Source organism: Oncorhynchus mykiss, chromosome 29 (assembly GCF_057628025.1).
Source record: "Oncorhynchus mykiss isolate SJ-2025 chromosome 29, ASM5762802v1, whole genome shotgun sequence".
NCBI classification, from domain to species: Eukaryota; Metazoa; Chordata; class Actinopteri; order Salmoniformes; family Salmonidae; genus Oncorhynchus; species Oncorhynchus mykiss.
In genome coordinates, this window is record NC_143050.1 from 14088219 (window position 1) to 14116206 (window position 27988).

Below are 27988 nucleotides of genomic sequence, written 5' to 3' on the forward strand. Positions count from 1 at the left end.
GGAAGACAAACATCTGTACACATTCTACAAATAAGATACAACTCATTGACATTGTACAAAAACTCATTCAACTGAACGTTTGTTTCATAAAGTATTAAGAATGAACAAGCATTCCATTGGTCACCTCATTGTGCCCTGCAGGTAGACATTAGCGTCCATTTCACTCCATTTTTTGAGGCAGGCAAATCACATAGAAGCTATTGAAACATTTCCAGCATAGAATGCCTGATAACTATGCAATTTGTTTAATACATCATTTTGAAACAAATGTTCAATGTCTCATTGGAATCAAATGTGTGTTTGTTTCTGTTCCAAGACCAGTTCGTTGCTAAGTTCTGAATGATAACATTGCCTGCCAAAGGTTGAGGAAAGGTAAATGAAAGCACTCACAGCATTTCATTTGCAAATGATTAAACAAAAATCTTTAATTTAAATAGGGAGTGGGGGGAAATCACATAAAAAATAAAAAATAAAACTGTACAGAACTTTAAATGTCAACGGGACAGTTAAAAAAAAACACCCCCCCCCCCCAAAATTATTTTAGTCATAACTTAAAAAAAACATGTGGGATGGTGTACAAGTATACAGCATTAGTGCAAAGTATGTATGAAATCAATTCTCCCCAAACTGCATGATTCAATGTGAAGAGTGCCCTTCCACCCAGGAACCAGATCTCTCCTGAGGGGTAAACATAAGAGAGAACCCCCTAAGACTCAACATAGTGTCTTCCATGAAAAAGAACCAGAAATGCACTAATAATAAAATAGATTTATATATATTTTGAAATGTATATTTATATACAAAACATGCTGTACATAAAGGGCAGAGATTAAGAAATCCCTTTTAATATTGACACCCAGGTCTGTCCAGTGCTTTCCTTTCTCCCAGTAATAAAAGTACTCCCTGTTGCTTTGGATATTACACTGAGAATTAGGGGAAAGAGAACCAGAAAAGGGCCCTGATCAGAATGGCTCTGCTTTTCCTAAGCCTAGGGTGGACACATGTTAACATCTGGTTGGTGCCAGCTCCTCCTCAACAATCCCCATGACAGAGTTAGATCCAATGATCTGACAAACAAAGAGACTAGATCTACATTAGCACAGTGCTCGTTCCAAGTCCTTAAGATGTGTTTCAAGATGGTTCTAAGCCTGAATGGAATCACCTTGACTGCAGAGGAGGCTGGTGAGAGGAGCTATAGGACAGGCTCACTGTAATGGCATGAACGGAATGGAGTCAAAGATGTGGTTTCCCTGTGTTTGATGCGGTCCCATTCCAGCCATTACAATGAGGCTGTCCTCCTATAGCTCCTCCCAGCAGCCTCCACTGCCTCCCATTCTTTCCCAATGGGAGACCATGTGAATGCCCTTTTCCACCTATTAGTTGTCTTTCATCCTGTAAGGACAGATCTAAGAGAAAGTTTAGTAGACAGTTCAGTCTAACTAAAAAGGTGACAAACTACTAAGATGGTTAGGGGGGGGGAATGGAGCATACAAGGCTTCTAGGTCCAGCTTTACACCATGGCACAAGGTTATTCCAGATAGCTCTACCATTGATATAAAAGACTTGTCACAACTGGCCAGGGGACAGACATGTGGATAACTGTAGTGCTGTAAGACCCTATAGCTCTCAGGACAGAACAGAGTTGGACAGCCAGCTTGTCTGATATGTGCTCTGGGTAGAGAGAGCATCATTGGAGCAGGACTCTACTCAGAAGTACATCAACGCCTTCATTTGACCCTTAAAGCAGGGTATGGCAAAGGCAGGAGTGGGAGCAAACATTTTAAAGTGACTTCTCAGGAATACTTCCAGTTACATTACACACCTTAGAAGAGAAACCTTAGTGAAACATGTTAAATCATACCAAACGTGTGGCAAAAAATGACAAGAGGCAAGTCCAATCTCCACATCTCTGTATCACATCAGCATGTCAAATAGACAAACCCTTTTAACAGTCTTCCGGACGTTATCAAGAAATCCAATAAAATATGCCATCTTTGTTTTTCAGTATTTATTTAACTTGGTTTCCAACTAAAACGCTGGAGGTATGTGTGGCACAAACAGTAGTTGTAAGTGTAGTAGTAGTAGTAACAGGAGGGGCTGTAGTTTAGTAGTAGTAGCTGCCTGGAGCCAAGGAAAGCAGAAGGGCCTCTTGCTGGTGGCTATTCCACACAGAGCTGTCTGAGCCCCTCCCACTGCATAGAGTCCACAGCTGATTGGATCAGGTCAGGGAGGGAACGTTTGGTCACTAGGGCAACTCAGTGGGCTGGCCTATAGCCACTGAGGAAGTTGTGATTCTTCAAGTAAATTAAAAAGACATTCCACTCACCTCAAAAATAGGACACAAAAATCTAAAAGGCTTTAGAAAGAAGATTCTCAGTTTAGAATCCTGTGGTCTGAACAATGTCCCTGCCTGGTGATCATCTCTTCTCTTTTCATTCTGTGTCCTGGTCCATCAGCTGTCCAGAGTCACCCCCCACCCCATCTCATTAAACCTCCCCAAATTCAGAACTTTTGTCCAGGCCTGACAGGACTGTAAACTCCACTGGGAAAAAGCACCAAATGTTGGGAAAGGTAGGAGTAGGCGTAAGTCTTATCCCTGAAACAAGCTCTTTGACAGAACACTTGAGATTGTTGATTGTGGTCAAGTGCCTCTAATAAATATCCAAATGAGTATGAAGATGTTTTTACAGGGAGGGTTTTGGAATGTGTGTGTTATGTTAGTGATGTGGGGAGTTGATATTGACTGGTCATATGGCAGGGGTAAGCAACTAGATTCAGCCTGATTTTTGTCAGAGAGAATGGCGGAAAATAATTGTAATAATTTGTACTCTGCAAATTGACCAAAACTAAGCCCAAAAAGAGAGATTATTATTTTCAAATACAGTCATACAAAATTACATTGACACGTTTTATTTGTTAGAATACTTGGGAACAGATTTCCTAAATATTTGTATATTTTTTCTGAATTCCTGGTGATTTTACAGTCTTTTGACCCAAAACTCACACACACATATATTATTTATATTTTTGCTAATAAAATGTTTCAAATCTGCCTGTTGCTGACCCCTGTCATATTGTAGCTGTTCAAGTCATTTGATGTGACCCTTGCAGTTTGAGTGGATATCCCCACAGTTGTGAACGTGAACTAGTTCTACAGTGGAGCAGCAGGTTGGTGCAGCATGGATGGGCAGTGTGGGTAAAGAACAAGGCTTGTTATGGTAGTAACTCTGGCTTCACCTGTACATACAGCAACAAGGATATTAGAGTTCCCTTTTCTGAGTCATTATGCTGTTGCTGGTAGGTCTCAGGTGAAGGAGAAGACAAACGAACTAAACAAATAAAAAAACAACTAAACATTACATAAGGAAAAAGCTCCCTTACAATTGCACTGGCTTTTTGGCCTGCTAGGGTTACCATTGTTACAGAAACTCTTGAGGGAATAGGTCCTATCAAATAGAGATCCTGTCTTAGGAGGGGAGATGGTGGGATGGGGGCTGGGGGCGTACATTTAGTTTTGACATGCATCCTTGTGGTGGTTCACTGAGGAGAACAGGAATGTATTTAAACCTCAGATCCATCCAGCATGGCAAAGCTCGAAAAGAAATGTAATCCAAAACATGTTGAGATGTTGTGATTTGCCATCAGAGACGTAACAGACCTCAGAGTCCAGTCTCTTTTAGAGAGAGAGAGAGAGAGGATATGAGCATTGGAATGACTCTGGGAAGCTGGAATAGGTCCGGTTAGGCCCACTCTAGAACTGGCCATGGTGGTGCTGTGCTTTGGCTGCAGGGGTTCTCATGGGTTCTCCAGAGCAGACTCAGCCCAGGTGCTCAAGTAAAGGCAGCTCGGTGGACTCCTCCCCGGGCGCGGGGCTGGGGAGCGTGGTTTCAGTGGACTGGGTGACCCCCAGGGGGTCCTGTGTTGGCCTGGCCCCAGGCGGCAGTGCAGGAGGAGTAGACTGAAACACAGATGGAAATATCCGCAACTAATGAAACCTTTTTCCATCACAACAAATCACCATCATTAAGTTGATCTGAAAGCCATAACATCCTGTTGTAAGAGGTCCTGTCGCTACATTATTTTCATACTGTTGACAGCATACTCCACCTTCCAACAGACTATATATTGAGTGTACAAAACACAAAGGACACCTTCCTAATATTGAGTTGCACCCTGCCCCTCCCCTTTTTCCCCTCAGAACAGCCTCAATTCATCAGAGCATGGACTCTGCAAGGTGTCGAAATGCTCCACAGGGATGCTGGCCCATGTTGACTCCAATACTTCCCACAGTTGTGTCAAGTTGGCTAGATATCCTTTGGGTGGTGGACCATCCTTGATAGACACGGGAAAGTGTTGAGCGTGAAAAACCCAGCAGTCTAGCAGTTCTTGGCACAAACTGGTGCGCCTGGCCCATACTACCATATCTCATTGAAAAGGCAAATATTTTGTCTCAATTTCTTCAAGGCTTAAAAATCCTTCTTTAACCCGTCTCCTCCCCTTCATCTACAGTGTTTGAAGTGGATTTAACAAGTGACATCAATAAGGGATCATAGCGTTCACCTGGATTCACCTTGTCATGTTTTGTACACGCAGTGTCTGTTCTACCTTCACTCAACATGTTTCACCGTTTCACCATCCTCACCTGTGTCCGTATGAACTGAGAAGCTCCACCGTCACTCTCAGCTGCGGCTGGCCCGTTGAAGCCCTTCCTGCCGGACATGCTCCACTTCCCGTAGAGACCCTCGTAGGGCAGGCCATGTCCCAGTCCTGCCCGCCCGGACCCTCTGTGCCCTCCGTCCAGGAAGCTGCCTGGGCCAGGCAGTGGAGCCATGACCACAGAGCTGCTGAAGGACAGCTGGGAGCTGGACAGGTGCTGACCCAGGAGACCCTGGATGGATGAGGTCCGGTGGAGGGAAGTAACTAGCCCAGCGTCCATCCTGCCCTCTGACTGGCTGAGCAGAGCCAAGGGGAGGGGCTGAGGGTGGTGGGGCCAGGTGGGGGTGGGGCCCACAGGGTTGTCAGTTCCTACGGAGACAAAAGCAACTTATTTCATTCACTTCATTCAAAAATATCATTATACAAACATTGCTGTGTTATCAGCATACTGTCAGTATTGATATTGTTATAATAGCTAGCTGCAGCTAAACAGTGGACATCAGAGGTTGTAGAGGAGTGGTGGGGTCCTGGGCTCACCCATAGGGGGGTGGATGAAGGTGAAGTGGGGCTGGGGAAGGCTGGAGGCCGGGGTGCTCTGGGTGGTGTGAGCCGATGGGTTGTTGGAGACGAATGTGGAGCCGCCGCCGCAGTCAGAGTCCTCAATATTTCCCCCACTGTTACAGCCAGCTCCACAACCCTTCTGTAACCTGCAGGAGAAACACAGGGATTTGAACAGTCTTATCACACACGGTCAGTGTGTGTTGTATGTGTTAATTCGAAATGACACAACGACAAGGTTCCAGTTTAACAAAGTTTACTAAACCATATGAACACCCTCAAAAGGTCACCATTACACTCTAGGCCATCAACCACCAGACTCCCTGCGCACTCGACTGAGTGATAGCCCCATAATAACAGAAATATTGGGATACTTCAAACATGAACTTACCAGTATGTACAGTGCATTTGGAAAGCATTGACTCCATTTTTTCCACATTTTGTTACGTTACAGCCTTATTCTAAAATGGATTAAATTGTTGTTTTTTTCCTCATCAATCTACACACTACCTCAAAATGGCAAAGCAAAAACAGGTTTTTAGAAATGTTTGCAAATATAAAACAAAAATCGTAAATATGACACTTACATAAGCATTCAGACCCTTTACTCAGTACTTTGTTGAAGCACCTTTGGCAGCGATTACAGCCTCAAGCGTTCTTGGGTATGAAGCTTGGAACACCTGTATTTGGGGAGTTTCTATTTGGCTTCTGTCTGGCCACTCTACCATAAAGGCCGGATTGGTGGTGTTGCAGAGATGGTTGCCCTTCTGGATGGTTCTCCCATCTCAACACAGGAACTCTGTCAGAGTGACCATCGGGTTCTTGGTCACCTCCCTGACCCTTCTCCCCCGATTGCACAGTTTGGCTGGGCTGCCAGCTCTAGGAAGAGTCTTGGTGGTTACAAATCGTCTTCTATTTAAAAATGATGGAGGCCATTGTGTTTTTGGGGACCTTCAATGCTGCAGAAATGTTATGGTACCCTTCCCCAAATATGTCCTTCGACACAATGCTCTCTTGAAGCTCTACAGCCAATTCCGTCGACCTCATGGCTTGGTTTTTGCTCTGACATGGACTGGTCTACCGTGGTCTCTTTATATAGACAGTAGTGTGCCTTTCCAAATCATGTCCAATCAATTAAATTTACCACAGGAGGGCTCTAATCAAGTAGTAAAAACATCAAGGATGAAGATTGATGAGGGAAAACGTGTATTTCATCAATTTTAGAATAAGGCTGTAAAGTAACAAAATGTGGAAAAAAATCAAGGTGTCTGAATACTTTCCGAATGCACTGTGTGAGAGAGAGAGAGAGAACAGTGGCATGTGTGAGATATGTGCAGTTTGCAGGAATACCTGACTCTGAGTAATATATATACACACACACTGCTCAAAAAAATTAAGGGAACAACACAATGTAACTCAAACTCAATCAAACTGTCCACTTAGGAAGCAACACTGATTGACAATACATTTCACATGCTGTTGTGCAAATGGAATAGACAACAGGTGGAAATTATAGGCAATTAGCAAGACACCCCCAATAAAGGAGTGGTTCTGCAGGTGGTGACCACAGACCACTTCTCAGTTCCTATGCTTCCTGGCTGATGTTTTGGTCACTTTTGAATGCTGGCGGTGCTTTCACTCTAGTGGTAGCATGAGACGGAGTCTACAACCCACACAAGTGGCTCAGGTAGTGCAGCTCATCCAGGATGGCGCATCAATGCGAGCTGTGGCAATAAGGTTTGCTGTGTCTGTCAGCGTAGTGTCCAGAGCATGGAGGCGCTACCAGGAGACAGGCCAGTACATCAGGAGATGTGGAGGAGGCCGTAGGAGGGCAACAACCCAGCAGCAGGACCGCTACCTCCGCCTTTGTGCAAGGAGGAGCAGGAGGAGCACTGCCAGAGCCCTGCAAAATGACCTCCAGCAAGCCACAAATGTGCATGTGTCTGCTCAAACGGTCAGAAACAGACTCCATGAGGGTGTTATGAGGGCCCGACGTCCACAGGTGGGAGCCCAACACCGTGCAGGACGTTTGGCATTTGCCAGAGAACACCAAGATTGGCAAATTCGCCACTGGTGCCCTGTGATCTTCACAGATGAAAGCAGGTTCACACTGAGCACGTGACAGACGTGACAGTCTGGAGACGCCGTGGAGAACATTCTGCTGCTTGCAACATCCTCCAGCATGACCGGTTTGGCGGTGGGTCAGTTATGGTGTGGGGTGGCATTTCTTTGGGGGGCCGCACAGCCCTCCATGTGCTCGCCAGAGGTAGCCTGACTGCCATTAGGTACCGAGATGAGATCCTCAGACCCCTTGTGAGACCATATGCTGGTGCGGTTGGCCCTGGGTTCCTCCTAATGCAAGACAATGCTAGACCTCATGTGGCTGGAGTGTGTCAGCAGTTCCTGCAAGAGGAAGGCATTGATGCTATGGACTGGCCCGCCCGTTCCCCAGACCTGAATCCAATTGAGCACATCTGAGACATCAAGTCTCGCTCCATCCACCAACGCCACGTTGCACCACAGACTGTCCAGGAGTTGGCGGATGCTTTAGTCCAGGTCTGGGAGGAGTTCCCTCAGGAGACCATCTGCCACCTCATCAGGAGGTATATACAGTTGAAGTTGGAAGTTTACATACACTTAGGTTGGAGTCATTAAAACTTGTGTTTTTCACCACTCCACAAATTTCTTGTTAACAAAATATAGTTTTGACAAGTCGGTTAGTACATCTACTTTGTGCATGACACAAGTCATTTTTCCAACAATTGTTTACAGACAGATTCACTGCATCACAATTCCAGTGGGTCAGAAGTTTACATACACTAAGTTGACTGTGCCTTTAAACAGCTTGGAAAATTACAGAAAATTATGTCATGGCTTTATAAGCTTCTGATAGGCTACTTGACATCATTTGAGCCAATTGGAGGTGTACCCGTGGATGTATTTCAAGGCCTACCTTCAAACAGTGCCTCTTTGCTTGACATCATGGGAAAATCAAAAGAAATCAGCCAAGACCTCAAAAAAAAATGTGTAGACCTCCAGAAGTCTGGTTCATCCTTGGGAACAATTTCCAAACGCCCGAAGGTACCACGTTCATCTGTACAAACAATAGTACGCAAGTATATACACCATGGGACCACGCAGCCGTCATTCCGCTCAGGAAGGAGACGCGTTCTGTCTCCTAGAGATGAACGTCCTTTGGTGTAAAAAGTGCAAATCAATCCCAGAACAACCGCAAAGGACCTTGTGAAGATGCTAGAGCAAACAAGTACAAAAGTATCGATATCTACGGTAAAACGAGTCCTACATCGACATAACCTGAAAGGCCGCTCAGCAAGGAAGAAGCCACTGCTCCAAAACCGGCATAAAAAAGCCAGACTACGGTTTGCAACTGCACATGGGGACAAAGATCGTACTTTTTGGAGAAATGTCCTCTGGTCTGATGAAACAAAAATAGAACTGTTTAGCCATAATGACCATCAGTATGTTTGGAGGAAAAAGTGGGAGGCTTGCAAGCCTAAGAACACCATCCCAACCATGAAGCACGGGGGTGGCAGCATCATTTTGTGGGTGTGCTTTGCTGGAGGAGGGACTGGTGCACTTCACAAAATAGATGGCATCATGAGGCAGGAAAATTATGTGGATATATTGAAGCAACATCTCAAGACATCAGTCAGGAAGTTTAAGCTTTGTCACAAGTGGGTCTTACAAATGGACAATGACCCCAAGCATACTTCCAAAGTTGTGGCAAAATAGCTTAAGGACAACAAAGTCAAGATATTGGAGTGGCCATCACAAAGCCCTGACCTCAAAAAGATTTGTGGGTAGAACTGAAAAAGGAAAGCGAGCAGAGACCTACAAACCTGACTCAGTTACACCAGCTCTGTCAGGAGGAATGGGCCAAAATTCACCCAACTTATTGTGGGACGCTTGTGGAAGGCTACCCGAAACGTTTGACCCAAGTTAAACAATTTAAAGGCAATGCTCCCAAATACTAATTGGGAATGTGACGAAAGAAATAAAAGCTGAAATAAATCAATCATTCTCTCTACTATTATTCTGACATTTCACATTCTTAAAATAAAGTGGTGATCCTAACTGACTTAAGACAGGGAATTTCTACTAGGATTAAATGTCAGGAAATGTGAAAAACTGAGTTTAAATGTATTTGGCTAAGGTGTATGTAAACTTCTGACTTCAACTGCGCATATACATACATACATACATACATACATATATATAGTGTATCTCACAGCCTTAGCATGACTACCGCAGGCTGTGTCGTGTAAGTGTACCTGTCCCAGCTGCTGATGAGCCAGGCGTAGATGTTATGGGGGCTGACAGGCCCCCCCCAGACTGAGCGGAGCTGGGTGTGCCCGCCTGCGAAGGAGGTGGTGAGGGGCGACACGTAGATGGGGTAGCCGATGGGCTGGTCACATGACGAGTTGATCATGTTCCTCAGGGCCTGCTTGGCGTTCTGTATGCTGCCACGCTCTGGGTTCCGGTTCCGCAGGAACACCAGCTCCTGCTGCTGGCCCGCCCACAGCCCACGCACACACTCCCTGTTCACCTGGCAGGACAGTGTGGGTCAGCAGGGGGAGGAGCACAAGAAGTCGCAAATAACCTCTGCTACCGCACGGCAAATGGTAACCAAAGCGCCAAGTCTAGGACCAAAAGGCTCCTTAACAGCTTCTACCCCGTTTTTAAACACTGCTGCTTCTCACTGTTTATTATCTATGCATATTCACTTCACCCCTACCTACATGTACAAATTACCTCAACACCTCCTGTACCCCCGCACACTGACTCGGTACAGGTAACCCCTGTATATAGCCTCATTGTTTTTTTTTTACTTTAGTTTATTTAGTAAATATTTTCTTAAAACTGCATTGTTTGTTAAGGGCTTGTTAGTGAGCATTTCACAGTAAGGGTACGCCTGTTGTATTCGGCGCATGTGACAAATACAATTTGATTTGACCCAGAACTGGTGACACACAACTAGAGATAGAAGCAGCGTTAACAATAGAGCACTAGAACATTCCTGGCAAATATCTACTGATATTAATCAATCTCAATGTGATCCATGGTCCTGCTACAGCAATGCCTCCATTGTCCTCCTGGCATTTCAGTGTACACCACTAACAAGCTGTGACTGTGGGAATCTCTACAGTAGCTGACCTTGATGACCCTGAAGCTGAGGAACCTCTTGTTGAGCATGATGATCTTGTACTCGTCGCTGCCATCGTCCATGACGTGGCGCAGGGCCAGCAGCGAGGACATGTTGGCCAGAATGGCGCCGCGCCACACCGGGTCGCCCTCGTGGCTGATCACCATGTTCTCTTCGTTGGCAGTGATGGCGTCGTACAGAACCACCGGGTCCTCGTACTCGTCTGGAGACGTGAAGTGATCCTGTTGGGGGGGGGGGGGGGGCAGAGCACTGAGCTTAGTGTGGGTGATGTCATCATTAAGCTTCTTAGTCTTAGCTCTGTCCACCAAAATGTCTCTAAAATTCAGTCAATTCTTGACATTGAGGTCATTAAGCTGGTTACTATAGTGTTTGTAATGAGTCATGCCAGTATGTCTAACCTGGTGCAGTTTGAGGGACATGCGCACCCCGGGCGCCACCACCCTGTTCAGCAGGTCCATGTCTGCAAACACCCACTCATCCCTGGGAGAGGTGATGCGGAAGTCCCCCTTGAAGAGGGCGTGGAGGCCGTACAGAAAAGGCTCCAAGCTGAAAGTCAGGGCACAAACAGTCACCTTTAGTATACAGTATCACAGAGGCAGACATACTCCCTCCAGTTAGAGTGCAGACAGAGTGTTAGTCCTGGGTCTTACCTGACAGACATACTCCCTCCAGTTAGAGTGCAGACAGAGTGTTTAGTCCTGGGTCTTACCTAACAGACATACTCCCTCCAGTTAGAGTGCAGACAGAGTGTTTAGTCCTGGGTCTTACCTGACAGACATACTCCCTCCAGTTAGAGTGCAGACAGAGTGTTAGTCCTGGGTCTTACCTGACAGACATACTCCCTCCAGTTAGAGTGCAGACAGAGTGTTTAGTCCTGGGTCTTACCTGACAGACATACTCCCTCCAGTTAGAGTGCAGACAGAGTGTTTAGTCCTGGGTCTTACCTGACAGACATACTCCCTCCAGTTAGAGTGCAGACAGAGTGTTTAGTCCTGGGTCTTACCTGACAGACATACTCCCTCCAGTTAGAGTGCAGACAGAGTGTTAGTCCTGGGTCTTACCTGACAGACATACTCCCTCCAGTTAGAGTGCAGACAGAGTGTTTAGTCCTGGGTCTTACCTGACAGACATACTCCCTCCAGTTAGAGTGCAGACAGAGTGTTTAGTCCTGGGTCTTACCTGACAGACATACTCCCTCCAGTTAGAGTGCAGACAGAGTGTTTAGTCCTGGGTCTTACCTGGCAGACATACTCCCTCCAGTTAGAGTGCAGACAGAGTGTTTAGTCCTGGGTCTTACCTGACAGACATACTCCCTCCAGTTAGAGTGCAGACAGAGTGTTAGTCCTGGGTCTTACCTGACAGACATACTCCCTCCAGTTAGAGTGCAGACAGAGTGTTTAGTCCTGGGTCTTACCTGACAGACATACTCCCTCCAGTTAGAGTGCAGACAGAGTGTTTAGTCCTGGGTCTTACCTGGCAGACATACTGTGGGAGGCTGTGCCCAGAGCCCTTCTCCCCAGGACACACAGGCCAAAACACAGGGTGACCAGAGGAGAGTCTCTCTCGCTCTCCTCCACCGGCTACAACAGAAAACACACATGAAGCACGTTGTGTAGTTAGTCTGCTGATGACACTAACTACATATGGGAAGTAATGGTCAAATCAACATGTCACCTTTTCAACAGTAACATGACAAGGGACACTGACCGTCTGGCGTCTGCTGTTACAGTACTGGATCCAGTCCAGGTAGACCACACAGAAGGAGCTGGGGGTGACGCCAGAGGCCCTGTGGTCGTAGTCTTCGTCTATGTTCAGGTTGAAGGTCGGGTCACTGTCCACGTAGGCGGGGTCTAGGCAGGGCCGCAGCGCCTCCTGCACCATCTCATTGGCCAGCCACTCCTCCAGTTTAGGAGATCGACTGACGTAGTAGACAATGCTCTGTGGTAGAGGAAACACGTGTTACAGACCAGGCCACCTACTGTTCAAATAAACTGCTATTGGATCTCATGTTATAGTTAACTGTAAGATCAGTGTGGATCACACACCTTGACGTAGTAGGTGATGAGGATCTTGCGCAGGTCGAACACCTGCAGCATGGAGGCGGCGTTGTTGTCGCTGATGCTGTAGCCCTCCAGGACGTACTTGGTGGCAGCCACCTCCCAGGCCAGCCAGCGCTGGCCGAACGCTGCGTTAAAAGAGAGCATGTGAGGCAGGTGGCCCGGCTCACAGCAGCAGCAGCCCTCGTCCTCCTCCACCCCCTCGGTGATGGCCTCCACCTCCCGCTGCTGGCAGTAGGTACCTGGGGGAGAGACAGGGAGATGACAGGGAGAGAGAGACAGGGAGAGATATGAGAGAGACGGGGAGAGAGGCAGATATGAGAGAGACGGGGAGAGAGGCAGATATGAGAGAGACAGGGAGAGAGGCAGATATGAGAGAGACGGGGAGAGAGGCAGATATGAGAGAGACGGGGAGAGAGACAGATATGAGAGAGACAGGGAGAGATATGAGAGAGACAGGGAGAGATATGAGAGAGACGGGGAGAGAGGCAGATATGAGAAAGACGGGGAGAGAGGCAGATATGAGAGAGACAGGGAGAGAGGCAGATATGAGAGAGACGGGGAGAGAGGCAGATATGAGAGAGACGGGGAGAGAGACAGATATGAGAGAGACAGGGAGAGATATGAGAGAGACGGGGAGAGATATGAGAGAGACGGGGAGAGAGGCAGATATGAGAGAGACGGGGAGAGTTGCAGATATGAGAGAGACGGGGAGAGAGGCAGATATGAGAGAGACGGGGAGAGAGGCAGATATGAGAGAGACGGGGAGAGAGGCAGATATGAGAGAGACGGGGAGAGAGACAGATATGAGAGAGACAGATATGAGAGAGACAACAGAATGAAAAATAATAGCATTCAGACAAGTCCAAAACACTATCTCATGTTCAAACCATCAAAGCTTACTACACTGAACTCAGTTCCATACAAGTTCCTTCTACCCCAAACCCCTTCCCTCTCCCACCACCTCCCCCTCACTCCATGCTCACCCCTGAATTCCAGCCCCCTCAGCTGGAAGGTGACCAGGCCATTGCCGATCTCGATGATGTGCACCAGGGCATTGAGGTAGTCGGAGGCCAGGATGAAGCAGTCTCCTGTGGTGTAGTTTCCCCAGCGGCCCAGCAGCAGATCACCACACAGGCTGTGCTGTAAAGAGCGCGTCAGGTGTTCATAGAAGATAGAGTTCAGGTTGTTGTCATCAGCACCTGGAAGAGAGGAGAGGAGACCACAGGCATGAGAACAGAGTCCTTTTAAAGAATGAGGACTTGCGTTAGATGAGGGAAGGTTGTGGTAGTAGCAGCTGACCTGGGTTGCGGTCCAGCTGGGTGGCCAGTCGAGTGTTGGAGTGATCAACCCGCTTGGTGCTGGAAAGACAGACATGATGTTAACTGGGTGACAGAGGCTCTAGCAACTCCTATACTGTATTTATTATGGATCCCCATTTGCTGCTACTCTTCCTGGGGTCCAGCAAAATGAAGGCAGTTATACATTTTAAAAACATTACAACACATTCATAACAGATTTCACATGATATTAAGTGTGCGCCCTCAGGCCTCTACTCTACTACCACATATCTATAATACAAAATCCATGTGTACATGTGTGTATAGTGCGTATGTTATTGTGCATTTGTATACATGTGTCTATTTTTGTGTTGCGTCACAGTCCCCGCTGCTCCATAAGGTGTATTTTTATCTGTTTTTTAAATCTAATTTAACTGCTGGCGTGTGTTACTTGGTGTGGAATAGAGTTCCTTGTAGTCATGGCTCTATGTAGTACTGTGCACCTCCCATAGTCTGTCCTGGGGACAGTAGAGACCTCTGGTGGCAGTTCTTGTGGGGTATGCATGGGTGTGAGCTGTGTGCCAGTAGTTCAAACAGACAGCTCAACACGTTAATACATCTCACAAATACAAGTAGTGATGAACTCAATCTCTCCTCCACTTTGACATGCACATTATGACATGTATATTATTAATGTTAGCTCTCTGTGTACATCCAAGGGCCAGCCATGCTGTTCTGAGCCCATTGAAATGTTCCTAAGTCCTTGTGTCACCTGACCAGACGACTGAACAGTAGTCCAGGCATTACAAAACGAGGGCCTGTAGGACCTGCCTTGTTGATAGTGCTGTTAATAATGCAGAGCAGACTTCTCCCCATCTTAGATTGAAAAAAAGTCAGGGGCCTAGACAGCTGCCCTGGGGAATTCCTGATTCTACCTGGATTTTGTTGGAGAGGCTTCCATTAGACAGCTAAATCTTTATCCACATTATAGCAGGGGGTGTAAAGCCACAACACATACATTTTCCCGGAACAGATTATGATCGATAATGTCAAAAGCCAAACTGATGTCTAACAGCCGCCACAATCTTTTTTTTCTTCCCATCAGTCATCATTTGTCTTAGTGCCGTGCTTGTTGAATGTCCTTCCCTATTAGCGTGCTGAAAGTCTGTTGTCAATTTGTTTACTGTATAATAGCATTGTATAGCAAAAATAGCAAAAGTTTTGGTAACAGGCTGATTGGTCGGCTATTTGAGCCAGTTAAGGGGGATTTACTATTTTTATGTAGGGGAATAACTTTTGCTTCCCTCCAGGCCTGAGGGCACACACTTTCTATATTAGGCTTAAATTGGAAATATGGCAAATAGTAGTGGCAATATCGTCTGCTATTATCCTCAGTAATTTTCCATTTTTCCAGTTGTCAGACCCCAGTGGCTTGTCATTGTTGATGTGAAAAAAGGATAGTTGTCTCTCTTCCACAATTACTTTACGGAATTCAAAATACAATGCTTGTCTTTCATAATTTGGTCAGATATACTTGGAAGTGTAGTGTCAGCATTTGTTGTACTAGTCATGAGACAGGTGGCGGCTGTGTAAAAGGATAATGCAGTCAGCTAGCTATCACTGCAACAGATGGATATAGACATGGCATTAATCACCTTCATCTGGTTAACATTAACCTCTTATCTGCAAAAAAAACAACAGCCCATCAACTGCTGGTGTCCTGGACAATACCTACGTCTGCCTGAAGCTACATCTCTACATCTCCCTGACTCCTGGAAAAGGGAAGAACTCACTTATAGTCTCTCTCCCAGAACTTGACAGGCCTGGTGTAGGAGGTGACAAACACAGCACTGCCCAGGACAGGGTTGAGGGGGGTGGAGAAGAGAGCAGAGAACACAGCCTGGACAAACAGCATGGCTGAGTCTGAGCAGAGGGGGTTAAGGAGTTCTGACAGACACCATTAACACACAGTGCAGCCAATGGACACAGCATTTACTGTTATTACACACTTTGTTTCACTGGCAAATGAGCAAGTGGTAGCGCAGAAAGACGACATCCTTGTTAAGTTCAAACAGTTTTCTACAGTGCCAGGGTAAAGGGATACGGGGCACAGCGAAGGGCTGGGCGAAGGCGTGGAAGGCGGAGCCCCAGGTGATCTGCCAGGGAGCGATGTAGGTGAGAACAAAACGAAGCTTGTAGAGCAGGTCCCAGAGCTATCAAGAGAAACCACACAATCCAATGTCAGCAATCAAGCACAGCCAGAAATCAGTGCATTACAACTAAACATATGTGCAGATGCTTTCATCTGGTTGAATGTGTGCTAAAACAAAGTCCCAGGGAGGAGTACGTGGAGCTAGGCGGTGACAGGTACCTTGCTGAAGAGGATAGACATGAGGTAATAGTCGAGCAGGAAGGTCTCTGAGAAGTGTGGGTAGTCGAAGAGGAAGAAGAGGGCGGTGAAGCACAGCGTGACGTACTGCAGGGACGGGGCGCAGAACGACAAGCGCAGCAGCTTCATCCCCGCCAGAGAGATGAACAGAGCACGGCCACTGGAGGAGGAGGGGACAGAGAGTGAGGGGAAGGGAGAGAGTGAGGGGAAGGGAGAGAGTGAGGGGAAGGGAGCGAGTGAGGGGAAGGGAGAGAGTGAGGGGAAGGGAGAGAGTGAGGGGAAGGGAGAGAGTGAGGGGAAGGGAGAGAGTGAGGGGAAGGGAGAGAGTGAGGGGAAGGGAGAGAGTGAGGGGAAGGGAGAGAGTGAGGGGAAGGGAGAGAGTGAGGGGAAGGGAGAGAGTGAGAAGGGAGAGAGTGAGGGGAAGGGAGAGAGTGAGGGGAAGGGAGAGAGTGAGGGGAAGGGAGAGAGTGAGGGGAAGGGAGAGAGTGAGGGGAAGGGAGAGAGTGAGGGGAAGGGAGCGAGTGAGGGGAAGGGAGAGAGTGAGGGGAAGGGAGAGAGTGAGGGGAAGGGAGAGAGTGAGGGGAAGGGAGAGAGTGAGGGGAAGGGAGAGAGTGAGGGGAAGGGAGAGAGTGAGGGGAAGGGAGAGAGTGAGGGGAAGGGAGAGAGTGAGGGGAAGGGAGAGAGTGAGGGGAAGGGAGAGAGTGAGGGGAAGGGAGAGAGTGAGGGGAAGGGAGAGAGTGAGGGGAAGGGAGAGAGTGAGGGGAAGGGAGAGAGTGAGGGGAAGGGAGAGAGTGAGGGGAAGGGAGAGAGTGAGGGGAAGGGAGAGAGTGAGGGGAAGGGAGAGAGTGAGGGGAAGGGAGAGAGTGAGGGGAAGGGAGAGAGTGAGGGGAAGGGAGAGAGTGAGGGGAAGGGAGAGAGTGAGGGGAAGGGAGAGAGTGAGGGGAAGGGAGAGAGTGAGGGGAAGGGAGAGAGTGAGGGGAAGGGAGAGAGTGAGGGGAAGGGAGAGAGTGAGGGGAAGGGAGAGAGTGAGGGGAAGGGAGAGAGTGAGGGGAAGGGAGAGAGTGAGGGGAAGGGAGAGAGTGAGAAGGGAGACATTAAAATACATATGATGCAAATACAAAGCGTGTTCTCATTGAACTCTGATTAGACGGATGGATGAATGGGATGAGATTCCGAAGAGGAGGGTGTATGTATGTTGAGGAGGTTGGTAGGGGATGGCTGGGTTGCTTACTAGATGTCCAGTTTCATTGGGTTCTGGCTGACAAGCTGGGCTTCTGTAGTGAGGGAGTTGAGCACCACCGCCGGGTAGATGAAATACTTCTCCAAACACTGCAACCACGCATACAGCTTCTCAAACCACATCAGCTGGGCGGCATCTGGGAGGAACAGGGCACAGCAAAAAATATATGACAAACCTGAGGCCTTGACACAATTCTAACGGATGTGTGAGTGAGTTTAGAGGTGGGTGGATCACTACTCACCGCGGACCTCAAACTGGCTGTACTCTCGAGAACGGAGGACAGGGTGGGCCAGGCAGAACCAGGGCAGCTGCTTGCGGAGCTGAGGCAGCAGGTAATGTGTGAGGAAGCCCACCCCCCCGGCCACCATGTACAGGATGTAACTTAGAGCAGGCTGGAGGGGAGATGAGGAACAGGAGGTCTCAGAGATCACACACTCACACTGCGGAGTGCCATAACCAATCAGAAGGACTCCCTCTATACATTGAAACATCCCATTTCTTCCATATCCGGTCGACCAGGTGTTGACTGACCTGCAGAGCGATGAAGACAGTGCTGGCACTGATGGCAAACGTGATGACAGCCATGAGGGGACACATGACAAGGTCAGAGTGGAACATCTCTTTCTGTAAAACACAGACAGAGAGACGGGCTTTAAAACCTCAGAACACCAACAGCAGGGAGGGATGTCTTGGTATGCATCCCAAATTGACCTTGGTCAATAGTAGTGCACTATATAGTGAATATGGAGCCATTTGGGACGCATCTTACCACAGAGTTGTGTAGTTTCTCAGGCAGGGGGTCTTTGATCTCCAGAGGAGGCTCCTCAGGGGTCCGACCCAGCAGATCAGGAAAGAACTTGGAGCGGACCAGAGACCTAGAGCAAAAAACATACAGGGAGATGTTGAACATGAGAGAAGAGGGATGGAGAGGTTGTTCAAATGACAGCTAGGATCTGGGAATGTTATCTACATGTACGACAAGGTACCACTAGGTATATTCAGGTAGTAGAGGTACACAGACCACAGGATGATGGGGTCGCTGCTTTGGCGGCTCAGGTGGTAGGAGAAGGCCAGGAGCAGACCACAGAACACAGAGAACACTACGGGCACATGGGGATGTTCCCAGGGAGCAATGATAGCACCAAGACAGAACCCATAGAGCAGCGCGGTCACCAACACACTGCGTAACAGGCTGTACATGGACGACAGGGGGCTGGTGGTGGCTGTGGAGAGGAACACACACACACACCAAGGTCAACAGGCATCACTCAACAAATGACAGTATGTTGTGTGTAACTGTGAATTACAGCGAATGTTATGGACCCGTCTTACCCGTTCCCCCAAAAATGTGCATGTCGACCTGCTCCAGAAGACACATGAGGAAGGTGTTGACCTGAGGTACAAGCCCAAACAGGAAAATGATGGGGAAGCACAAGGTGAACACTGGGGGGAAAGAAAGAGATGGAGAAAGTGTGTGAGTGGGTCTGTTGGTCATAATACATCTGCAAAAGCGCACAGCAAGAAGAGTCTAACTCGGACTGACCTATGAGCACGTCCCTGGCACAGAGCAGGAAGTGAGCGGAGAAGAAGGTGACGCCGTAGAGGGAGAAGGGCTGCAGGTGGCCCGAGCGCCCAGCAAGGTCGAACACCCAGACGTGAGCACAGCACAGGCAGAAGTAGACGGGCCGACTGTACACGATGACCCAGTTATGGCCCTGATGGGTTAGACCAGACAGTCATCAGGTTGTGCCATCAAAACAAGAATCAACAATGGAACGTTTACAAACTGGATAATGACCAAGACAGATGTTTGGATGACATCTACCTACATGCATTGGGGAGGCTGCATCTGGTTGAACACTCTGAGGAAGGAGACCAAAGTGTCAGTTCAGACACTAACACATTACTTCACTTCAAGTTAACGCTCGTCTATAACAGTTTTAACAACTAAAATACATCAGCAGTTGATGAATAGGACCAGATACCTGTATTAATAAAAAAAGGCAATAGGAATTGAATAGGGACTTGATTCCTTACGACTTGTGTTGCATACCTTTAGTAGTGAGTACTGACAGCTGGCGATGACCAGGCAGAACTGGAACACCCAAATGTCCCTGAAGAAACCCTGCAAGAGGAGCAGGAACCCCAGGAAGGCCACCATGCTGGCCAGAACCACCGCAAACACATTCTCCCCTACACCACGGTTCCTACAGGTGACACACAATGGAAGATACAGTAGGAGGTGATTTATAATGTTTAGGGTTGGAAAATTCCAGTAACTTTACCAAATTCCGAAGTTTTGAAACCCTAACAATGTCTCTCCACAGTATAGACCTCTAACGGAACTATGGCTTTCTCCTCAATAACGATGACAAACATTGGGTGATTTTACCACTGAGATAAACTAGCTAGCTGCTGTGCCTCACCTGTCCAGTAGTGCCAGCAGAGCCAGACGGTCATAACGCACCCTCAGCCACTTGCCTGGCAGCACCCAGAAGCGGTAGTAGTGTTTGGGCTTGGCCTTCTCTTCGATCATCAGCGTGTTCTCCTGGGACTCATGCAGAGATTCATGGTCCAGGTCAAACTAGACACAGGGGCGGGGGTTTGAGACAAATATCATGAATATTCTACAAAAACCAAAGCCATATACAAGAAATGTCCAGCGGGTTGATTTGTTAAAAATACATGATACGCTGCTGAAACAAATTCTAACGGTGTCTCACCTCTGGCATATCTGACATCTCCAGGGGCACCCTGCGCACCTGCATGCCCTGCAGAACCACAGGCCTGGGCTGGAGCACTGTGAGCACCGGTGCCCCATCCTGGACATCATTGGAGGTGAAGCTGGAGGACTGGGACTGTCTTTCCCGCTCCCTAAGAGGAGAAAAAGAGGGAGGGGCAAAGACATATCAACATCCCTTTCAAACAAAGAGTCTGAGGCTCATCAGAGAGAGACACTTACACCACTGGGTCCTCATAACCGCCTCCTGCAGGTCCAAACGTGTACGATCTCTTCACTCCTGAAAAAACAAACAGCAATGAATGGAGAGCATTCACTACAGTGTAAACTGGTACAGAATCACCCCCGAAGGATCTAACTCTTCCCTTCCCTAAAGCTAGCCCCAGTCTAACATCACCACACACTCACCACCCTCATCATAGTAGTGTCTAACATCACCACACTCACCACCCTCGTCATAGTAGTGTCTAACATTACCACCCTCGTAATAGTAGTGTCTAACATCACCACCCTCGTAATAGTAGTGTCTAACACAACACTCACCACCCTCGTCATAGAAGTAGTGTCTGACATCAACACTCACCACCCTCATCATAGTAGTGTCTAACATCACCACTCTCGTCATAGTAGTGTCTAACATCACCACACTCACCACCCTCGTCATAGTAGTGTCTAACATCACCACCCTCGTAATAGTAGTGTCTAACACAACACTCACCACCCTCGTCATAGAAGTAGTGTCTAACATCACAACACTCACCACTCTCGTCATAGTAGTGTCTAACATCACCACACTCACCACCCTCATCATAGTGTCTAACATCACCACCCTCGTAATAGTAGTGTCTAACATCACAACACTCACCACCCTCGTCATAGAAATAGTGTCTGACATCAACACTGACCACCCTCGTCATAGAAGTAGTATCTGACATCAACACTCACCACCCTCATCATAGTGTCTAACATCACCACCCTCGTCAAAGTAGTGTAACATCACAACACTCACCACCCTCGTCATAGAAGTAGTGCACAGCCCCCTCTGTGGTGTCGTCGAAGGTAGAGGCCTCGTGGACCCCAGCGCGGGGCAGCAGTAGTGAGGTGGCGAACTGTAAGGCAGATGGCAGGTTCCGGGTCCGTGAGTGTGAGGAGGTACGGGCACGCTGGAGGTCCTGGAGACTACAGGAAGACACAGGGGATGGCCTTTATGTAGCATGGACATACAGAGGTGATTGGCATAAGGGACATGGCTAGAGCGGATGGTGTGGAAGTGTTACACTAGACCAACCTGGGTGGGGAGCCCATGGTAGAGGGGGGTGGTGTGGGGTTGCTCCCCGCGTTGTGTCGCCTGCGGATGGCCTGGGTCCTCTTCACACTGCTCACTGAGTCCCGCTTGCCCCCCTCCTCTGGGGCCAGGGCTGAGGCAGCAGATACTCACATTAGTACCAGGATGTACATTTCAGTTGTTGAGTTCTAGAAATACCAACCTGGCCCTTATTAATCTAGTAAATACAGCAAACAATCAATCTTTCAATGACACTTGAGTCATTTAGCTGACGCTCTTATCCAGAGCAACTTACAGATAGTGCATTCATCTTAAGACCGTTAGGTGAGACAAACACATATCACAGTCGTAGTAAGTACATTTCTCCCCAATAAGGTTGGGAAAGCCAGTGCTATTAGGTAAATTAAACTTGTGTTATTTGTTCATCTTTCTTTCCATCTTGAATGGGACTATCAGAGTAGGAGTGCTAATCTAGAATCAGTTTGGCCTTTTAGATTATAACGAAAGGACACGGGGGGGACCTGTTCCTAGATTAGCACTTTATGAATACAGGGCCAAAGTTAGTGTGAATAGTATGTGTCTCACCTCCCCCCACAGCTCCCTCCTCCACCAGTTCCCCGGCCCTCCAGCCCGTCTGGTTGCCAGCCCAGGAGCCTCCCAGAGAGTCCAGGCGATGGTGGTGAGTTCCAGGGAAGGCGTCTGTGTGGCTGGTCCGGGCCTCCAAGTCTGACTTGGAGATGGTGAGGGGTCGTGGGGCGGTGGTGGAGGTGGTCAGCATGGTGGAGGGCAGGACCACAGTGTTAGTGTGGCCCCCACCGGCCTCATCCATACTGAGCACCCTGGCATGAGTCTTAGCACTAGCCGTGCTGGCTGACCTCTGTGGCCTCTGGGAGAGGATGGGGCCAGACGTCTCGGACAACGTTCCTTCCCTGGGGATGGGCAGCTGGGTGGAGGGGGGAGAGTTCGTAACGCCAGTGTTAGCGAGGTCGGGGGAGTAGCATGAGGTAGAGGAGCTGGAATCATCGTCAGAGCTGTAGTGTCTCTGGGAGCCCACACTGGAGCCGTCATCCTCGTCACTGGAGTCCTCAAACAGGCTCTCGCTGTAGGTCTTAGCCCCCAGCCGACTGCGCACTGGGATGTAGTCTCTGTGCTGTCCGTGGTGCCTCCTGTAGGAGCCACAGTCAAAGCTGCTGCTTCCCCCTCCACCTCGCTTGCGAGGGGCTTTTCTGCAGCCAGGCTGGTGGCCAACACAACCACCACCAGTCCGCAGCAGCTTCAAGTCTTTGGGGCGCACCACCTGCTGGGCCTGCAGAAAGGGCTGCTCAGAGGGCAGGAAGGGGATAGAGGAGACAGGATGATCAGGTTCAGAAGACACTAGACCCAGGGCCAGCCCTGACGGCAACGTGTTAGCCTGCCGCGGAGGGGGGAGGGGGGGAACGGGGACCCTCCTGTCCAGATCACATGCCTCCGAGTGCCCACTACTGGAGGGAGACAAGTCCTGAAGGGAGGGGGGCTGTGTAATATCTGAGGGGACAGAGGGCAAATCTTCCCCTTCCACTATTGTCTTATCAAGCCCCTGGCCCAGAGAGAGCTCTTTGGAGGGGGAGCGCAGTAGTTCGCTGTCCGACAGATCATCAGTATCACTGCCCCCCTGCAGTACAGGCTCCTCTGCTGGCTCTAGGGTACTGGTGCCCAGGGCTGAGGCAGAGGTTGGCGCCCCGGAGTCTATGTTATGTGGCAGGCTGAGTGAAGGGCTCTCCAGCTGGGTGGAGTCAGTCTTCTCACTGCGGTAGCTGCTGACTGTGCTGAGGGTCTCACGGTCTGTGGTCACTCCGCCCCCGCTGAAGCAGCTGTCTGTGGAGCCGGCAGTCATGGCCACCCCACTGCGGCTGCCTGGGTGCTCTGTTCCCGGGGCGAAGGCCACAGGGTCAAGGCCCAGCCCAAGCAGATTCTCACTTAGCTCCTCACCCAGACTGCTCTTTATGAGAGGGCTGATGGGAGCATCCCCCAGGCTCTCTGACTCAGCAGAGGGGCCCAAGGGGGAGTAGGGCTCCTCAGGACTCTGCTGGGACAGCTGCTCCAGCACGCCCTTAATCTCCTCCAATTGGCCCTTCTCTCCTCCGTCTTCCTGACTGGAGGGGGATGGGGGGATGGAGATGCACATCCCAGGTTGGAAGCTACCAAATCCCCCTGCTATCCCTGTTCCCACTCCCCTTAGATCAGGGAACTCTCCCCCTACAGCAGCAGCCAAGCAGGACGGGACCATGTTGGCAACATCTGTAAGTGAAAGCCCAAACTTAGTACACACATGCAAAAGAAAAGACCAACATGGACAAAATATGAGATGTCTATTTGCAGTGTAATGCTTAATGCTTACGGATGGGGTCCTGGGAGCTGTGGCAGAAGATCTCCCGGCGAGCTGACGTGACAATCAAGTTGTTGCTGCATTGCTCTCGCATCAGATCCTTGATATCTGAGAAGAGAAGAAGTAGTCCCTAAATTAGACTGCTAACCATGTTTAACAAAAAAATTATCATCCGTCAGTCAGATCAGCTTTACCCAACCTCAACAGTGGGGTTAGAGTAGATATACGATACCCTTGGAACCTCTACTGTCATCAAGCTGGGGCAAAAACTCCTGAGGAAACAAACATTTGTTAGATTAAGAATGAATATCATAGGAATATAAATCATTAGCATGGGAATACGGGGGTTCTAAGGTAACATATGCTATTATTTTAAGATGGTCATACCAAGGATCATTTAGATAATTGATTTTGAATTTCAAGACCCCTTAAGGTATAAAAAAGATATAATGTATACAAAATATTGGATGAAACACTAAACTTGGCATTACTGCTATTTGCCAATAGAAATGCATTGAATAACAGATTCACAGCATGGACCAACAGATTGTCCAAAAATAAATCTAAAGGAAGTTTGTTCTGAAGTGTTTGTCCTATATCTGAGAGAAATAAGAAAGATCAGGAAAAAAATGTTTTGTTATATTTATCCTTTATTTGGGCAATATATTATCTCCATATACTCTTCCATAAAACATGTTTGCTGGTACCAGGGACCTTCAGACGAGTCTTGTGAGTGTCAGAGCAAAATCGTGTTTGTCCACAGAGGGGTCATATTAGTGTGTAGGCCAAACAGTTTGGACGCTACATTTCAGGATGTCTCATGGTCTGACAAACACCGCTCTAGCTCTGCCACCTTCCACCGCAGGTGCAGAAGGGCGATATCAGCGTATTGAGACACAGCCCATGGAAAAAAAACATATATTCTCTAGCTTAAACAGACCGACTTTGATGGGGATTTTTTGTTATGTTCATTTGATGTCCACAGGGGCGCAGAAATTGTAGGATAAGGGTTAAGAGAGAGTACGTTTGTGTGCTGTGTAAATGCAAGGCAGTTCTCACCGACACCTGGTTGAGTCCAAACAGAGAGTGCTGGGAGCTGCAGCGAACTGGAGGTGTTGAGTTGACCTTTCTGAACACAGTCATCTCCACACCAACATTGCTGTCCCTGAGAGGGGAGCATACATACCAGAATGAAAAAACACAAGACTCAAAATCTGTCCACAATCATGTGAAATAATAGCCCTCAAAGCATCAACACAAATGAGCCTCTTCACTCGGATGTACATAGAATAACATCGTTTTTTTAAACAAAGTTTGACAAAAAAATATTCCATTAGGATATGGACATTTCCGTCAGTACCTATGCTGGTTCCCATCGTGGCCTCCTGACCCATCATCCCCCTCTTCTAGCCGTGGGGCATTGGTTATGTGCGAGACCTGCCTCTTCTCCACCATCTCCCCCAGGTCGAACATGGCATGGAGGTGGAAGTTCACTGCCTTTATGGCTGTGAAGAAGGCTGCCACCACAGCACAGTAAACAGCTGCCACAACCAGGCTGGGGGGGAGAGACTGGACAGGATGACCAGAGGGGACAAGAAAGAGTGAGTCCAGAGATAGGAATATTAAGTAGGCTAGCTCTTGATATGGGTACAGAAACAACACCCTGTCCTCAATACCAGTAAAAGAACCATAACACAAACACTTCCCCTAGATAGGCAAGCACGTGGGAATATTGGACATATTACAGACCAGGAAGGACCACTTCACAAAGATTACAGACACGACAGCTTGAGGACATAACAGGCCTGGTTTCCAGGCAGCACTCTTCACTAGAGCAAATACTAACCCGTAGCAAATACTAACGCGTAGCAAATACTAATACTACTAGCAAACATTAAGGTAAAGAGAAGCAACATCAAGTGTGGAAGAAAATACGCTTTTGAATTAATGCTGAGGGGAAAACGGTACTCTCCTACTCTGTTCCACCTTGTTACCAACATGGTTCTGCTCCCCCGTTCTATGATAAAAACAGTTCTCATTTGATCTGAATAATGGCTGTCTGATATACATTTATTAGTGCAGTATGTAAAGTGCCTGATTAACTTGACATCCAGTTTAAAGAGAATTCCTAGAAAACAGGAATTCTTCCATCTTTAGAAATAACCAAATTGTCACCTCCATGAATCCTCACCATGTATAGCAGGAAAGGGAAGGCCAGGAGAAAGATCCAGAGGTACAGGTGGAAGCAGTTGGAGAATGTGCTCTGGTGGGGGTCCACATACCAGCCTCCTGTGATTGAAGCCCACACCCCCTGCCGCAGTATCTGAAGAGCTTGGGAACCCATCGTCCCCTTAAGAGCAGCCAACCCAGGGTTGCAAGGCTTCCTCTAAGGTTGGAGCTCCTAATGGCACAGTTGTAGCCACGTAGCAGGGTGGCTACAAGGGCACTTCCATTGAGGATAACAAGTTAATAACACAGTTCTCTTCCCTTTCTGGTTTATAATCCTTAGTGTATCTCAAGGGAGTCCGTGCATGCTCTTTTTCAGGGATGTGCTGCTTTGCGTTGCAGTTCTTGCAAAAAAGTAATCCCTGCTTTGTTATCTGGAGATTGACATTTTGGCACACTGGTGGTGACCCACTGACTAAATAACAACATTCATTTGGAAGAAAAATCACAACTGATTTGGTTGGTTTCTTCACACATTTCAAGTTGCACTTCAGTAAATGTAAAGTGGTTTCTGATAACATCGTTTAAAGCAAGACGCTGTAGTACACCTGTCTAACGTCACAGAGAATCTTAATAATGCTCCTCATCTCCTACTCACTTGGAGCTGTAACTGTGTTGGACTGTTCCAACTTCAGTGGCCAAGTGTAAATTCTTCAGATATGTATTGGGAGTGCTCAACCTCATGAGATCTGAATCTTTATGCATCCTGATAGATTTTCAAAATAAACATCTGCAAAAATACTCCATAGATATGTATACTAGCAACTAACATAATCTGTCTGAATATGCCAATGCAGAAAGGTAGTTACCAATTAGTTAGGTCTATTAACTTGTTATAAACCAGCTAAATTCGATAGAATCTTATTTTTCATGAATCCCTCTGTATAGTTTCAAGGCCAACCCTACTTCAACTATCCTGTCACCTAATTAGTGATTGATAGACAATCTAACGTAACGTTACTGTTTTCTACAGTTAGCTGGCTGGCTAGGTCATGCTAGCTAGCAGTTGTCTACATGTTATTCTAGCTAGCCATCACAATTTCCATCAGACGTTATTTGCCAACCAATGCACTTCACCAGCAGACATAAATTAGAAAACTAACGTTACTTATCTAGCTGATTTGTCAACAGAAAAACGTGTCAGTTTGTATCTTATAAATCATCTACGTTAGTTAACTAGCTATAGCTATTTGGCTATCTGCGAACCATTGCTACTTAACCAATTTAACGTTTGCTAGCTACTTAACGTTATGCTTCCAAAACAAGACAAACGTGTAATTTCGAGATAAAACTTATAAACACATTATACATGTGTTGGATTAAACCAAATCAGTTTTGGTAGCAATCGCACCAAGAAAGATCCCCACTAACGTTACGAACAGAAACGGGCTACTAGTACTTCAGTTTACAAACAGGAACGCTCGATTAGCATGCTAGCTAGGCCACATAAAAATAAAACAGCCAACGCTATCTATCAGAATTGGGGCGGAGTGTGGCTAGATAGCAAGCTAAAAAAAAGTTAGTAAGATATCGTGATAGCTATATTAAAATTGTTTGTAAACTATTCTAAATCCAATGCTGCCCAGATTTGCCTCTTCTCTTCAGTGTTGAGCAGTTTTGTATCCCTTCGCTAAAGAATCTATGCTTTTTCCTTTTTCCCAACGCGGGTTGCTAGCTTACCACAGTTGGCTAACAATATTGTTTTTCAGATGATTATGGTCTTTCTTCTTTTGAAAGACACAGTGAATATATATTTGTTGGTTAAGAGAAACGGGCAGTTGGTACATATTTGCGTCATTTCCCTTATCATGTGTCCACTGGTTAGCTAGCTTAAAAAAATGTCCTCCTCGTTAGCGCGACTGCTACAATCACTCGCTTATCCACACCCGAAGCAAAAAAAAACAACATCCCACAGTCAAAGATGGTGGATAAATGAAGATAGTTCACTCAGGTCGTTTACCATAAAAAAATGTTAAGTTCCGGTCTACCTAACGGGGTGGGTCTCAT

The 27988-nt window shown here is 47.6% G+C and overlaps 1 protein-coding gene and 1 long non-coding RNA gene across 2 annotated transcripts; both read right to left on the reverse strand.

Annotated features, from left to right (window-relative positions):
• Nucleotides 1-394: 394 nt before the first annotated feature.
• Nucleotides 395-27988, reverse strand: LOC110510125 (pecanex-like protein 3). The gene is made up of 34 exons (XM_036968107.2): nucleotides 25947-27988; nucleotides 25116-25324; nucleotides 24815-24920; nucleotides 23988-24027; nucleotides 23768-23863; nucleotides 21976-23667; nucleotides 21394-21523; nucleotides 21115-21284; nucleotides 20328-20385; nucleotides 20089-20239; nucleotides 19792-19949; nucleotides 19419-19572; nucleotides 19195-19227; nucleotides 18909-19080; nucleotides 18698-18808; nucleotides 18387-18588; nucleotides 18135-18240; nucleotides 17897-17989; nucleotides 17607-17757; nucleotides 17357-17501; nucleotides 16108-16285; nucleotides 15841-15949; nucleotides 15530-15659; nucleotides 13759-13817; nucleotides 13443-13658; nucleotides 12445-12698; nucleotides 12107-12337; nucleotides 11873-11979; nucleotides 10798-10945; nucleotides 10390-10620; nucleotides 9507-9781; nucleotides 5194-5363; nucleotides 4643-5025; nucleotides 395-3958 (listed from the first exon to the last, which is right to left on the reverse strand). Exons 1-34 carry the CDS (start codon nucleotides 26097-26099, stop codon nucleotides 3818-3820), a joined length of 6762 nt encoding a protein of 2253 aa, XP_036824002.2. The 5' UTR covers nucleotides 26100-27988; the 3' UTR covers nucleotides 395-3817.
• LOC149970359 (uncharacterized) lies at nucleotides 11326-11574 on the reverse strand. The gene is made up of 2 exons (XR_016493216.1): nucleotides 11461-11574; nucleotides 11326-11402 (listed from the first exon to the last, which is right to left on the reverse strand). It is a non-coding gene; the product is annotated as an uncharacterized LOC149970359 (long non-coding RNA).

Coding starts and splice junctions, on each gene's coding strand:
- LOC110510125 (XM_036968107.2), bottom strand. CDS start 26,099: ATGGGTTCCCAAGCTCTTCAGATACTGCGGCAGGGGGTGTGGGCTTCA. Junction 23,668..23,767: donor CAGCTCCCAGGACCCCATCC/GTAAGCATTAAG, acceptor TTTCACTTACAG/ATGTTGCCAACATGGTCCCG. Junction 15,950..16,107: donor TGTCTATCCTCTTCAGCAAG/GTACCTGTCACC, acceptor TTCTCTTGATAG/CTCTGGGACCTGCTCTACAA.